The 15383-nt window shown below is 39.2% G+C and overlaps 1 protein-coding gene across 1 annotated transcript; it reads right to left on the minus strand.

Moving 5' to 3' along the window:
• Positions 1-628: 628 nt before the first annotated feature.
• SLITRK1 (SLIT and NTRK like family member 1) lies at positions 629-4566 on the minus strand. Its single transcript, XM_036831146.1, has 2 exons — positions 4506-4566; positions 629-4070 (listed from the first exon to the last, which is right to left on the minus strand). Exon 2 carries the CDS (start codon positions 4015-4017, stop codon positions 1927-1929), a length of 2091 nt encoding a protein of 696 aa, XP_036687041.1. The 5' UTR covers positions 4018-4070; positions 4506-4566; the 3' UTR covers positions 629-1926.
• Between the last annotated feature and the right edge of the window lie 10817 nt (positions 4567-15383).

A 15383-nucleotide genomic window follows, 5' to 3' on the forward strand; every position in this document is an offset into this window, starting at 1 on the left:
AAATCCCAGAGGACTATGACTGAGGCCAGAGTTACACTGGCTCATAAAATTCAAACAGTTCAAGGCTTTTCTTGTTAATTACTGGGCCACAACCAAAAATCCGAATGATGGGAGAGAAACACTTCTTTAGGATAATGATTGATTTCCATAAAGACGAGTGCTTTAACAAATTTCAATATGCATTTGCTGGGGCGGGTAGGGTGGGTGGGCACTAATTAGTTTTACCGTTTTCAGCAGATGTTGAATTCAAAACGCCAGCAGCGTCTCAAATGCCAGTCATTAGGGCTGTCTTTCATCGAAGAGTGCTGACCAATGAAACCGCCACTGTTTAGTGAGACCGACGTAGACAGAGTCAATTAAATCAAATCTCTACTAACATCCTTAACATATCTGCAGTGTATGCAGCAGCAGCAGAAGCAGCAGTGAGGGATTTCCAGTATTAATAAAGGAATTCACTGCAGCAGAAGGAGAGGGGGAAAAAAGGGAGGGGGAGGGGGCGTGTCGGGGGAAAGACCTTCCTTAACCACAGGGGAAAGCTGGAAAAGTCCGGGGGCGGGGATGGAGAGGGAGGGGAGCTACGTAAAGGGTAAAAAGCTAAGTGAGATGATTAAAGAGAGAGCCTTAATGTAGCTCTTGAAGTGATCCACCCCCAACCTTCCCCCTCCCGCGTCCCTTCCACCGCAAATCCAATTTACCAGTTGCAAATAAGAAGCTGGAAAAATGTAAGGACCCAGAGTTGAAAACATTTTCACTTTAATACTGAAAAAATATGCCATTATAAAATCCTCGAATAGAATTAGTAAGTTCCACGTGCTTTCTCGGTTCTTTTTTCCTACTTTATAAGTAAGATTTACACCAGCACAGAATTGCTACCATTGGATCGCAGCCTAAGCACTAGAGTGACATTAATTGGTCATGCTTAACTGCCTCAAAATCTTTTTTTTCTTAATAATTACACTGATACTATAATAGAAATCATGGGTACTTATTTTACATTCAGATGGAAGGCATTATTGGATATGTATAGAAAAATATTCCCCCTCCAAAAAAAAAAAAAAAATCACCATCAAAATAAAAGAGCCCAAAACAACCCATAAAACTTTGCTCAACAAAATACATTTTTAACTCATAAAATGAACTGATGACTAGCCATGCAAGTGTCCTAAATAAAACCTTTACATTTTTTTTTCACAGTAAACGTACGCTCTGAACTGCCTACCGATCACAAATAATGGCGAAATGGCACTTTCTGATTATACTGTATTTTGTTTATAGAAAGTTTGATACGATGGGATTTATCAGGTAAGAGGGTGGGTGCTGTGAACGTGACGGCGTCCCCAGTCGCGGGAGGGCAGCGTCCCCGGAGCGCGTGGATTCCATGCGAGCCATGCAGCACGTTTTGTTTTCTGCCGGAAGTCAGAGTTGCTTATTTACAATACATTCATGCCTTCGTGCAACTGCCCATCCCTGCGTAGCCAACGGGCGCCATCGCGCCCCCCCCTCCTCACGGGCTACTCCACAGGGGAAGAATAGATACCTATCTCTCTATATAGATGTGGGTATATGTCTATATGCATAGGACCACGGTACCTTCCCCTCCAGCCCCTCTCCCGAGGGGAAGGGCACTGTCTGATCTCCGAGCAGGGCCCCCGCCGGGGCTTTGTCAAAAGGCGCTGCAGCAAAGAGGGATCTGGCAGGCTCTCCCAGCTCGCCACAGTCTGCTCTTTGTTTCCAGAGGGAGCTAAGGGGTCAGACCCTCTCAGTTGAGCGAGTTCATAGTTATTTATTTACTATATCCATCAAGCCTTGGGGCGCGCTGGACCTGGGTCTGGGCTCCTCTGACCCCCGGGGATGCCGGCGGAGTGGGGGGAGGGGCGAGGCAGTTCCATCCCCCCCCCCTCCTCTGCTTTAGCCGGGTTGGGGGTCTTAGTCTGAGAGCGAGTGGGAGCCACAGTCATACACTCTGTGGGCCCCGTCTGCGTTGTAAGGCCCATTGTGCCAGTAGGAAGAGTCACAGACTGTCTGTAGGGAATTAATTTCGGACGCCGAGGAGTTGGCGTCCCTTCTCTTGGACCGCTTTCGATTCCTCAGGATAAACACGAGCATGCCCACCACCGTGAAGGCGGAGGTGACAAACACCAGCAGCAGTCCCGGGACCAACACGGAGATGGACACCCTGCTGGTGTCTAAGTAGGAGTTGGAGTGTGTCCCGGTCTCCGCCAACCCGGTGCTGTTTTTACTGTGCGAAGTTAACGTGGGCGAGATCCTCGCGTACAGCTGGGGGCAGATCTCGTCATTGGAGAGCAGCATGAAATCCTTCCTAAAGAAGTTCACTGGCGTCTCGCACTTGAGGTCGCTCATCAGCACTTCGGAACCCAGGCGTTCTGCCCATTGCTTGAAAGGCACAATGGTGCAGGAGCACTCCCAAGGGTTTCCGTGCAGGTCTATCTGGATGATGGAGGTTAACTGGTCCAGCACCCCTGCCACCGGAAGGTACATGAAGTAATTGTTGTGCAGGCTGAGTTTAGAGAGCGAGACCCCAGCAAACACGTCCACGGGTAGGGACCTCAGCAAGTTGTTGTTGAGAATGAGGATCCTCAGTTTGGGCATGGCATTGAAGGTGGCCGGCAGGATGAGCTGGATGGCGTTGTACTCCACGTTGAGGTACTCAAGGTTTTGCAGGCCGGCGAATTTCTCCCGGGACAGCGTGTCAAGGTAGTTACTATCCATGTACAACCACCTGAGGTCCAAAAGATTCTTAAAAGTGTTGTTCTCTACGGTGGCAATGTTATTGTTGCCCAGATCCAACAGAATGAGATTCTTGTAATCCACAAAGTGCGATTTTCGGACGCTATGGATCTTGTTATCTCGCAGGAAAAGCTCCTGCACATTGGAAAGCTTGGGCTTCAAATCAGCCAAGCTGCTCACGTTCCGGTTGTTGCAGTTCATCTTTAAACCCGACCCTGGGATGTGGTCGCAGCTGCAGCCCCCAGGGCAGGGCAAGCCGTGGGCTGGGGGTTTGTTTCTGGCGCTGCCGGTAGCTATCGCTGCCGTGGGTCTGATTTTGATCTGCCAGTTGCCTGGGATCTTTGTACCTCCGTTTGGAGCCGACCCTGGGGTGGCATGATCTTCTTGCCCACTTGTCTTGAAAGGAGTTGGCAGGGGGCCAGGAGCGAAGGTCTCTTCTTGGGCAGGGGGAGCCGGGAGACTAGAATCCACTCTGTTTTTCAAAGGACACAAGTCCTGTTCAGTGGTTTCATTGAGGTCTTTGCCCTGCAGTCTGGTGGGGGCTTCGCAGACTACTCGGCCGATCAGGGCATTTTTGGGAATGTTTTCGAGCCATTCTTTCAGGGAGAGCAGATCACAAGTGCAGTCCCATGGGTTATCCTCTAGCAGGATCTCGGCAATGCCAGGGATTTGCTCTAAGACCTCCTCGTAGGGCAGTGTTTTCAGCCTGTTTCCCCGGAGGTCGAGGTGAGTGATGGGCACATATTGGAACACATTGGCAGGTAGGGTGCTGATGAGATTGTCGTTTAAAATGAGTACCTCCAGCTTGTTCAAGTCCTGGAAGGCCCCCGGGTCTATATCCCGTAATAAATTAAAATCAGCCTGGAGGTATTCCAGATCGTCCAGCCCCAGGAAAGTCTGCTTTCGAAAAGATTTGATCTTGTTGTTATTGATGTGCAGCCTTTTCACCAGCTGCAGCCCCAGAAAAGCCCCAGGAACGATTTCATGCAAGCCATTATTTTCCATGTGCAAACTAACCGCATTATAAAAGTTAGCGAACTCATTAGGGAAAAGTCGAGTGAGGGAATTGCCATGCAGAAATAGATGGTAAAACTGGGAAGTCGGGGCGGTGAAACGCTGAAGACTTGTAAAGCCCTTTTTTTCACAGTCTACGTGTAGGTCCCCTTCTATCTCATTGCAGGAACAGATCTTCTCTTTGCAAACGTCCCCTGTAACGTTTCCAGCGGCAAAACAAAGAGACGTCTCCAGCAACAGAATCCAAAGCAGCATTTTTAAAGCGAGCAATTCATCCCCGATCTCATCACAAAGTAACAGCGACCATCCTGCTCTCCACAGACACAATTCAAGTTCATTTAGTGCTCCAATGTCCGAACCCAGGGAAGGAGAAGAAAAGGGTTTGGGGGGGTGGGGGTGGATTCCTTCCTCCCTAACCCCCCCCGCACTGCAACAACCCAGGCGCCAGTCAATAATTATATCTACAAACTATCCAGGCACGTAGTGCAAGGCAAGCAAAAAAAAAAAAAAGTAGAAAAAAATAACCCCACTCCCCCTCAGCCCTTTAAAAATAACGAAAAAGAAGTTAAATATATACATATAAATTAAAAATACACCCTTACAGAATCTCGTCTAGTGTTCCTCACTAACCAGAAAGGGAACAATGCTAGTAATTAGAAGCAAGTGCATGTTAGAGAAACAAGCAGAGGGTTTGCAGCGTAGTACAGGCACACTGCCTGTGCATGGCTGTGCATCGGACTGACCTTGCCTCTGATACAAAGCAGGGTTTTCGGCGGCTTCTGCTGTTGAGGCTGCTGAAGGAGTTCTTGCTGTGGCTGCGGGTTGCCCAGGAGTCCCCCCGAGGAGCTGTCCAGCCCCCTCCCGGTGCTGAAATCACGCCCGACCGGAGGACTCACACTGCCGAACCAATGGCGCTGGAAAATTTCCGCAATCGCTGCGTTTTGGGGCTGTCCATCGTTTCCCTTTCCTCCCCTTCGCTCCTCTTCAGCCTTTTTTTCTGGTCTCCGGCTCTCGGTTACTAGATCTTCTTTTCTTGTTCTTCTCTTTCTTCTGCTCTTTCGGAATTACGTGGAGGGGGCGGAGGGGTGGGGGCGAGTTGTCTGAGGGAGGGAGAGAGCGTGAGAATGGGGAGGGGGGAAGAAGAGAGTTGCTAAGAAGCTCTGCTCGTTCCAGCCTGGTGCACTCTGAAAGATCTGACACCCTCTGCTGATCTGCAGTAGCAAAAATCCATCTGGTGAGGGAATGCTGAAGGAAAAAAAAAATCAATCCACGTACAGGGCAAGCGTTAAAAATGTGGGCATTAAAGGCTGTCGATCCACATAGACGTTTATTTGAAAAGGATTATTTAATTATTTTTGCGTGCTGGAAACTTTACCCTTTCCTTTCCTTAATGACCTCACAGCCCCCACTAGCTCCAGCGTTTGGAAAGAGTGCTTTTAAAACATTTATTTCCGGATGGCTTGAATAAAATTAGTGTCAGGGTGTCAAGCGAACAGCAATTTGAGGTAATTATACTGCACGCCATTTTCATCGGTGCTTTAAATGCATTTCTTCTGTCTCTGCAGTACAATGTTTTATGCTATTTGATGTCTTTGAAACCGTTTTTTTGTTTGTTTGTTTCCTTTTTAACATGTTTGAAAGTAGCTATCTGGAACATATATTCATATATATATTTTATACAATACAATTGGGTATGAATTTTTTTGCTGCTAGGTATGTAATTTAGGCAAATACTTTTTAAAACTTGGTATAGAATTTTAGTCAATTTGGCCATTGACAGTTAGGTTTCTCTGATGATATTTCTTGAATGTTACTTAAGTCTGCAGGGTGAAAACACAGTGCACGCTTTCGTCTTTGATTCCAGACCCGAAATCCTTCACTGGAAACCGGAAAAGGAGGGAGGGGGCAGGGAAAAATCCCAGTATGATTCGTGAGTGCTCTTAAAATCCCACTGGCAGACTCGTGTGTGCACACCACACACACGCACGCACACAGGCTCACCCTCACACTCACACACACGAAGTTTCTGCATCCGTTTGGACGAATTTAAAATGCATACAAGTAAATAACCGGTTGCATTCTGCTAGAGGGAGATAGAAATCTCCAGTCCCTAAGGCTCTGTGCGAAACTTATCTACAGATAGTGGCCAGTTTCTCTTTGCCGGCTCAATGGTGCTGCCAGGGCACAGTGCTCAGGCTTCTCCCAGGGAAGTAATTGCTGGATTCTTCAAACTTAGATGGAGCTTATAAAAACCAAGTTCTACTAACATCTGGGACGGGAGAGAATGTGACAACGCAGCTTCTCTGGAAGGCTGTTTTGCTGACTTAGAGTCAACACCTTTTCCATCAATACTTCTAAAAATTGTGTGCATTATTTTAGTGTTTGGAATTTACAGGACTTAAAAAAAAATGTTGTTTGGTCCTTTCTTCAGTCTAAGCAGAGATCATATGTTCACATCAGTTTCCCTTTTAATTAGGTCTTACACAAGTTGGACAGTTGTTACAAGCCTGATAATAAGCTGCATAAAATATCAAATATTCAAGGATTGTGTATTTGGAAAAGGTTAAAAAGTGAAAGATTTGGAGGGAGGAATGGGGTTGGGAAAATTCAGGGAAATGTAGAGGAGATTTCTTATTCCAGGTCCAGAAGCTAATTACTGGGGAGGGGCAGGTTTCTTATCTATATATAATATTTTCATATAATCAAATGTTGTGTTGTCGTCTTCTGGTGAAATTCAGTGGAGGGTTGTGGATGAGGGTTCAGCTCAGAATTGGGTGTGCGCGCACACGTGCGTGTGTGTGTGTGTGTGTGAGAGAGAGAGAGAGACAGAGAGAGAGACAGAGAGAGAGAGAGACAGAGAGAGAGAGAATGAAAGGCCTTTTTCAGACAACCTATTACACTTTTAAAAACAATTCTGTTCTTATTTAACCTATTACCACATGCAGGAAGAGGGAAGAGAGCTTAATCCATTTGAAACTATTTCACGAAAATAATGCTATGTGGTTGAGAACTGCAGATGTGGAGGAGGAGTTAAATTGAGGGGAAGGATATTTCTGTTTCTTTGTAATAGGACTCAGATCTGAAACTTCTTGGCCCCAGAAACCATGCTGAGAGAGGAGGGCAGACTCATGCAGTGTCTGTGGCAAGACTGAAGGAGAGACAGAAAAATGTTGGCTGTTTAGGAAGAAAAATATTGATGGCAATCATCTAAAATCACACCTTTAAGCTTAATTGGTTACTTATTTATTCAACTTGCTGAATAAATACTTTATGTGAAGAGACCCAAAGAAATGTATTGAAGCTGACTTTAAATTAACAGAATTGGGGTAACAAGCAATTGATATTAAGATTTCATACCCCCCTCCCACCCATTAAATGCTGTATCTTTCTCTCCTGATTGCTTCTTTCCTCTCAAAGCACCAATCACATTAGAAAATTTATGGACAGGATTTTCCTATTTCAATATGTTACAAAATTTTTTCTACCATCCTCAAATAGTTTATTATCTCTGCACTGTAAGAAAAGGATGTGGTATTGCCCAGATGAACAGCCAAACTTCAGAAGAAAATATTAAGGTTGTATCACCTCTATGAAGATATCCACTACCAATTTGTAAGCAAAAAATTGTCACACACGTATAGTTCTATGGAAGATGCACCCTTGTTAATGAGTTAACAAAAGTCTTCTTAAAGTAATTATTTTCATAATAAGTACATTTCAGAGGAATAAAGCAGCTTAGAAAAGTATACCCACCCCTCCAAAGGCTAACTCTTCAAGTACAGCCGTACATTTCTTGGTGGGAAATAAAAAAAAATATGGGAATGTGTATGTGATCTAAACATTTCTAACGCCTTAGGGGAACATTTCTTAGGCATGAACTCTTCTTAAAAGGGTTCTACTATATCTATTTGAGGTCAAGTGAACTACTTCAATTGCTTTGCCTCTTATAACAGATGATCTCAGGAGCCAGAGATAAAGGACACTCCAGCTGATGATGAGAATTGATAATATTTGCTCGGGGCTGTAGTTTCATTTTTATGTTGTGGCCAGAAGTATTTCAATTGCATCGTTAAATGTTCATTTTTTCTTATTCTTCCTCAAACAGGTTCATCTCTCAAGTGACACAAGTAACATGTAAATATCACAAAGTCATTCAGATTAAGAAAGAGGTCATCAGTTAATAATCTATTTTTTTGCAAGTGACATAAAATTTCCAGATATTTCCATATGTTCCCTGCATATTTAAGATGAAAAAGTAGAATTTATAGCAAACATTAATTTTTATATCTTTTTATTCTTCAGTATTTAATACTCACAATAATTTTTAAAGTATTCAATTTTGATTTTTAATTATAAAAATAATATATTTTTAAGAAATACAAAATTATATATAAGAAGTTCATCTTTAGTCTTTCCTCATCCACACTACTTTTTATTCCAGAGAGAAATACTGATAACTTGTTGGTGTATAGTGATACCATTATCCTATTTTATAAATATGGAAACTGAAATTGAGGAATATTGAGTTATACATCAAGATTAAATAATATCTGTTGACTTTTCAAAAGATAGCAGAGCTATAAACTCATGAGCCAAACTTTTACTCTCAGTCCTAAATCCCTATTTATTCTAAATATGCTAGGCTGTTACCTTGATTAAGCTCTCCCTGGATCGGTTTCCTTACTAGTAAATTAAATCATTGGAGTTTGTGGATATTTTGTTCTCTTCAAATTCTTTTTTTCTGAATCCAACACTTTTAAAAAATAATTTCACAAAAGCTCTAGTGTCTTGACTCCTTACACTTTTCACATTTGGATTTAGGATATTTTGTTCATGTATTTGCATATTCACTAGGGATTGAAGCCAAGAGTAAATGTAACAGGAACTGTAGAATAGAATTCACTAGTTCTGAGCTTAATCTACTACTATGCTTTCCTATGTTTCATAAGATAAAGGAGTTGTTGGAATTCTTCCTTCTGATAACAACTGTAAACTAAGAGACAAGAACACGAATCAATTATACCTGTAAACTAACATGTTTCGAATGTACGATTTCCCCCATTTTCTTTTTGTAGATTGCAAATAACATTCTAGGAATATAGTGCCAAGATAATTATCACATTAGATGACTTCTAAAAGGCAAAACAGTAAAATAAAAAAAAAAATTTCTTATTTTTAATCTTCGAACTTCCTTTTTTAAAAATTTTTATTGCAGTATAGTTGATTTACAATGTTGTGTTAGGTTCAGGTGTACAGCAAAGTGCATCAGTTATACATATACATATATCCATTCTTTTTTTTTTTAGATTATTTTCCTCTATAGGCCATTACAGAGTATTGAGTATAGTTCCCTGTGCTATACAGCCGGTTCTTATTAGTTATCTATTTTATATATAGTAATGTGTATATGTCAATCCCTGTCTATCCCTCGCCTGCCTTTTCCCCTGGTAACCATAAGTTTGTTTTCTACATCTGTGACTCTACTTCTGTTTTGTAAATAAGTTCATTTGTACCCTCTTTTTAGATTCCACATATAAGCTATATCATATGATCTGTGTCTTTCTGTGTCTGACTTACTTCACTCCGTATTACAATCTCTAGGTCCATCCATGTTGCTACAAATGCCATTATTTTGTAAAAATATTTCTTTTATAGTAAGTTGATTTTCAAAATGTACCTACTTTTATTTATCATCAAATAAACAGCAAACTCAGTAGAATATATCAAAATACCTTTCCCGTTTTTACTTTGTGTCCTGAAGTCTCATTTTCTCATGTTCATATCGCTTTAAATTTATACTGCTTTGTGTCTTAAGTTCAACCATCTTGGAGTGGAACCTATTTTCTCATTAAGTCCATTTGTCTAATAAAACTCATATGAGTCACTGTTTTGGACCTATTGGGAAGAACATTGATCAAAACTATAAATTTATATGTAAGAAAATCTTAGTTTATTCCTTTTACTATACTATACTGAAATAAGGACATATGTTTGTACAATTGTTTATTATATTAATTGGTGCTTAAGTATATGCTGTTAAGAACTTATTCTACTCTTTAAAAAATATCCTACAAGACCATGCAGATAATCACATACAGAAAAAGAGCTCTGTTTTTGTTTCCTACAAAGTATGTATTACCATTTTTAAGATAAAGAAATACGTATTACTTGTTTAGGTTTTGGAAAATATTGAGAGCAACAAGAACAAAATTAAAATCACAGAGTTGCAGCACTCAGAAATTAATCTGTGAACATACAACCATATATTTTGTAATATACTTTTTGCACTTAACATTTATTTGTGAAAATGCTCAATGTTAATAAACACCCATTACTATATTATGTTAGGGGCTGAATTCCTTTGCATGACATAAAATAATCATTGAACTAATTCCACATTGTTGGAGATTTAGTTCTTTCTCAAAATTTTGCTCTCATAATGCTGCAAAGAACAAGCTTGTACATAAGTCACTGTAAACATCATTATTTATCTTCTTATTACAGATCCCTAGCAGTTGAATTCCCAGGTCAAAGTATAGGAAAAATGGGATACAAATTGACAAATTGCCTACACAAAATTTTTGCCAATTTATACTCCATGAGCAGTAGATGAAATTTGCCATTCCCCTAAATCCCTACCAACAGTATTCATTATCATTTAAAATATTTCCCACTAGTTCAGTACTTTTAAAGTGAAGCCAATGCTGACTTTATTACTTGAGCAAATTCATTTCAATTTCTAACTATTTATTGAGTACACCGTTTGCCTTCTTCATTCCTATTCAACTTTTAAGATATAATTTTTACTTAACATCACTTCTGTGAGTCCTTTCCATACCAAGCCACCTATGCATCTCAATCCCTTTCACCTTAATACCATCAATAGAATAACTACTAAATTGTGTTTTTAAAAAATTATTTGTTTGAAGCATTGATTTCTCACTAGACTGTAACATTCTTGAGGGCAGAGATCAAATCCTTTTATCTTTTTATATCTGTCACCTAGCAGAGTACTGGGCCCATTATGTGGTGTGATGTGCATAGACCAACAGTGAAATAAGGTGATATGTGAGTTAGTGATAAATTGAGTGGGGGCAGATCACAGGAGTTAGAAAGCTCAGAGACAGGATTAATTCACAAACTAGGAACTTGGGAAAGAGATACAATCTATGAATTATTTAGGTAGACTTTTAAGTTTCACATTTTTTACGCATTATGTGCACTTGATATATTTTCTCCTGTGTTATCATGCATATATTTATAAAGTTATTTTTCTTCTCCAGAAAATGAGTTTCTAACCTACATTTTGTATATCCCTTAAGTGTTAGTACATTACCATGCACCTGGTTGACAACCAATAAATGTGTGATGATGCTAATGATAGGGATGAATTGTTACTTTTGCAAGAGGAAATAGATTGTGAAACTAACAGTTGTGAATATAAAAGATTTGAAAATCAGAAAATCTGAAGACCCGGTGAGTTTACCGCTTCAGCTTATTGACTGGACTTTTAAAATGCATAAAAAGAAAAATATTATTTGTTATTGTATTTGTCTTTTGGGGGATGTGGCAAATTTTTAAAGAGGCTAAAGTGTCTTCCTTATTTCTTTTATTAATAAAAATATCTCTTATTAAAAAATCTCTCTGTGCATTAGCTATATTATTATCTTTGTCATGTATATTACTATGTCTTCCTTGGGTCTTATTTCAGGCCAAAATTTGACTCTCTTTTTTGAGAGTGTTCATGTGACGTCAAGATAATGCAACAATTTAAAAATGTATTATACCCATACTCTGTTTCAACAGTTTTCAAAAAAGGTAGATGTTAATATCATTTATTTATTTATCTTTACGTGTGCACAGAAGCCACACACAAACATTCATACACTGCAAGCATTGTTTAATATGTCATATAATACCTACCCTGTGTAAGATACCAGAATACAAAAATGTAAGATGGCCAATGTCACCATTTGCATTTTCATTCTTGTCTGCAGTATCTTGAAGAGGAGGAATAAATCTCCAAATCACACGCACTCTTGCAGGCCAGGTAGAGTGATGTATTTAACAGAGGTAGATGGCTTTTTGTGATGGCCATTAAATCACATCTTATGGATGGCTAATATCTAATCAGCTGATGAGAAAGTTCAACACCATCTCTTTTAGATTTCTGCACAAGCACTATGTACTAGCAGCTAACTTTTATTTCAACATCATGACAAATGGAAATCCTATCGGGCACTTTGAATTACCCAAGGAAAAAGATTAAATACTATCTGTTAAAGTAGAAAACATGTCATTTTCTAATCAGTTGGAATTAGCAACTCTTACATTTATGGTAACTATTAGGCTGTGAAAAAGCATTATCTCACATGAGCAGTAACCTGGAGCTTTGAACATGACTCTTACTTCGTAACACTTGTTGGTCAGTTTCTTTTAAGTCTTGTTGGGAGATAACCTACACTTACCATCATCAATGATAAAAACTTTAGCCCTTCATTTTCCCAGATCTCACGGTGGCTCTAGCAGACCATATGGCTTGGGCTGGCCAATTAGACTCACATGTCTGGAGTTTGAAATTAGACCTAGTGACACGCGGAAAGAGAAACAGAAGGACTTCCACTAGCAGCGGTAGTACTGGCGGCAAGGAGGAGCGTGCAGCATCGCTCTGATAGGGAACCTGTGCTCAGGATCCCCTGCTGAGGGTGAGGTTCATGCAAACTGTGGGCTGCCGGTCAGAACACCGGCGGCACCGTCCTCGCACAGGGTGCTGCGCGGCGGCAGGACTTCAACGGATTCTGACAGTGGGGCCACTTCTGTTTCTGCCCATCTACCCAACGTGGTTGGCCTCTCCAGAGACTTTGGGAGCTACTCACTTTTCTCTCTCTAAATGTCTTTTTCTGTGTGAATAAATCAGGAAATCTGACTGATCTGAAATGTGAGTCAAGTGAACATAACATTCTGGTTTTCCTAGAAAAGTCCTGCTTTATGCTGCTTTTTCCAGTAGTAAATATACACAGCACACAACTTCACTTCCCCAAGTGTCCTGATCCATACAATAAATTATATGGTCAACCCAACAAAGAGGCCATTTCTCCCCTTGGAAATCTGTAAATTAAATGACATAAATAGGGTACTAGCCAGTATGCTCTAGGTAGATTTAAAAGTGGGATGAAAACCCTGCAAATTTTCAGTTCACAGATTCTAGTTAGCCTGTTCCTATAACAAGTATTTGGACATGAATCATTCATGCATGGAGCTGTACAAGTAACAGATCTCCCGCTCCACAGTAGGTGTAACTTGGGCAGCATTCATATCTGTGATAAGAATAAGAGGGCACAGCATACTTAAGCTCTCTTGGTGGTTATTGTTGTTGTTGAAATAAGTGTACATAAGCTTGAACAGTTGAATGTTAGAAAATTAACTAAATAATTAGTATTTTAAGGAAAAAGTCTAGAAACCAAGGAAGGAGAGAGAATTGAAAAAAAGTTTGGTTATATTCGGTTAAGTACCAATTTTTCCAGAGTTGTAAGGGATGTAAGGGACTCTGAAGGCCTGATATGATGCAAAACCTCAGTACAATAGTCAATGGCTTTTTGAAAACCAGTGTACATCTCCTATTGTTAAACTCTGCACATATAGTCTGAGGATTTATTTTCTATATTCCTTGTCAAAATGTAAGGGGATCCATATCAACTTTTATACTTAGAACTTTTAAAATTAATTGTTATCTTAGACTGGCTTTTAGGTTTGGGAATTACGATGCTCAGGGCACGTAGCAATTGAACATCTTCCCCACCACAGGGTTTATTTTGAAACTTGACCTCACAATGATGTTATTCTAGAGGTAATTCTGCATGGAACATTCTGAAGGAACCAAGTGATAACAATGCACCCACAGAAACTACTTCTCAGGTGAAAATTTCCACCATCCCCCAAAATTCTACCAATGCTTTTTCTAATAATTTATGAAAGATAATTGTAGTTTATCAAAGATAACTGAACAAGAAGTAGGTAATTTTTTCCTACTTCTGAGATAATGATGGCTAAGGGTTTCAGAATATTATAGTGATTAACAGCAGAAGATAAATTCAAATTTTGTAATCATATTTGAAAATCCACAGTGTCACTTTAAGGGGGCATTGAGAAATAAGGCTTTAAAGCCAGCAAATCAGTTCAGTTAACATTATTGTTGTTTACGTATCCAGTTGTTCCATCTCTAGGAACATCTTCGTAGGTCAGCTGAGGTTGGCGTGTTAGACTGCATGGCTTGCATAATTCCCTTGAGAGAATTTTATCATTTCTCATTTTACTTGTGTCACTGTGGCTAGGCTAACTAGCTACATTCCTATTTCTTCTTGGACAAGTGCCTCCATTGCAGCCATTTATTTCTTTGAACATATAGTATGATATGTGTGCTTATATTAAAAGTACAATACTTATTTCAGCTCCCAATTATTTCAAGCTGAAGTTCATATCTAAATCACTGTGACATATCCTTTTCCTGGAATATTTCTTTCTGTCCAAAGCCTTTCTCCCTATAATAACTACTGTGAAGTCTAAGATGTGATCTCATATCTTGTAGCTGATTTACATGTTATTAAATAAACAAATATATACACATATACACAGGTGTACATACACAGGTACACCTGTACATATGTATACACACATATAAATAGATGTACATGCATGTGGATGTGTGTCTATATGTTTCCTCAAATGTGGCTCTCTGTCTCAACTTGGTTGTCTCCCATCAGTGGGATTTTTTGAAAAGTGACTAAATATTCTTTATCTTCATTTTTTTTTTCAGTAAAATTGGAATAATAGCTTATTTTCGAGAACATAAGATTCTCCATACATATTAATGAACAATTCATATTTTTGTCTATGTCTTTATAATATTATCTGCCTGCCCTTTTTTTTTTTTAACATATTCTTCCTTTTTCTAATATGGCACAGATTGAAATTGTCAACCTAAAAAAACCCATTGACTGGACTAGAAAATATATGGAATATATGCATGGGATATTTCAAATATAATGAAAGCTTTTGAATAACATCTAATACTAATAAAGAAAATTCACTAGTTTAATAGCTATGTTAAAAACAATTGTGTTAAACGGGTACCAGATTTTCATTCTAAAACTCATACAGTTACTTGCTGTTTTTCTTAAATGAAGTTTTTTGTATAATAGGTTTTAATTAAGGGGGGAAAATTTAGCAAAATTTTATTTTACAGTAACTTTCTAAAATGCCTCTCTACAAGGCCATTTTCACATGTCGTTGTAATTGACCTCATAGTACTTGAATCTAGTTGAATTTAGTTTAATCGACTAGCTTATTTGTAATGCTTATGAAATTCACTTCTTTGAATTTTTTATTTGTTAGCATACAACCTTCATAAAAATACTTGTCATTGAAAAACATGATTACCACAAATTGCAAATATTGTTACTTTGATTTAAAAATTAAGTAGAAACAATAATAAAAACAAATACACAATACAAATTTCCTTACACTTTAATGCTTTTCATCTTTAATACTGTGTTTGAGATGTACTATTTTAATATACTCTTCCACAATTTTTTTAGTAATTTGAATTTGAAAATATTTCTTAA

Source organism: Balaenoptera musculus, chromosome 18, assembly GCF_009873245.2.
Source record: "Balaenoptera musculus isolate JJ_BM4_2016_0621 chromosome 18, mBalMus1.pri.v3, whole genome shotgun sequence".
Lineage (NCBI taxonomy): Eukaryota > Metazoa > Chordata > Mammalia > Artiodactyla > Balaenopteridae > Balaenoptera > Balaenoptera musculus.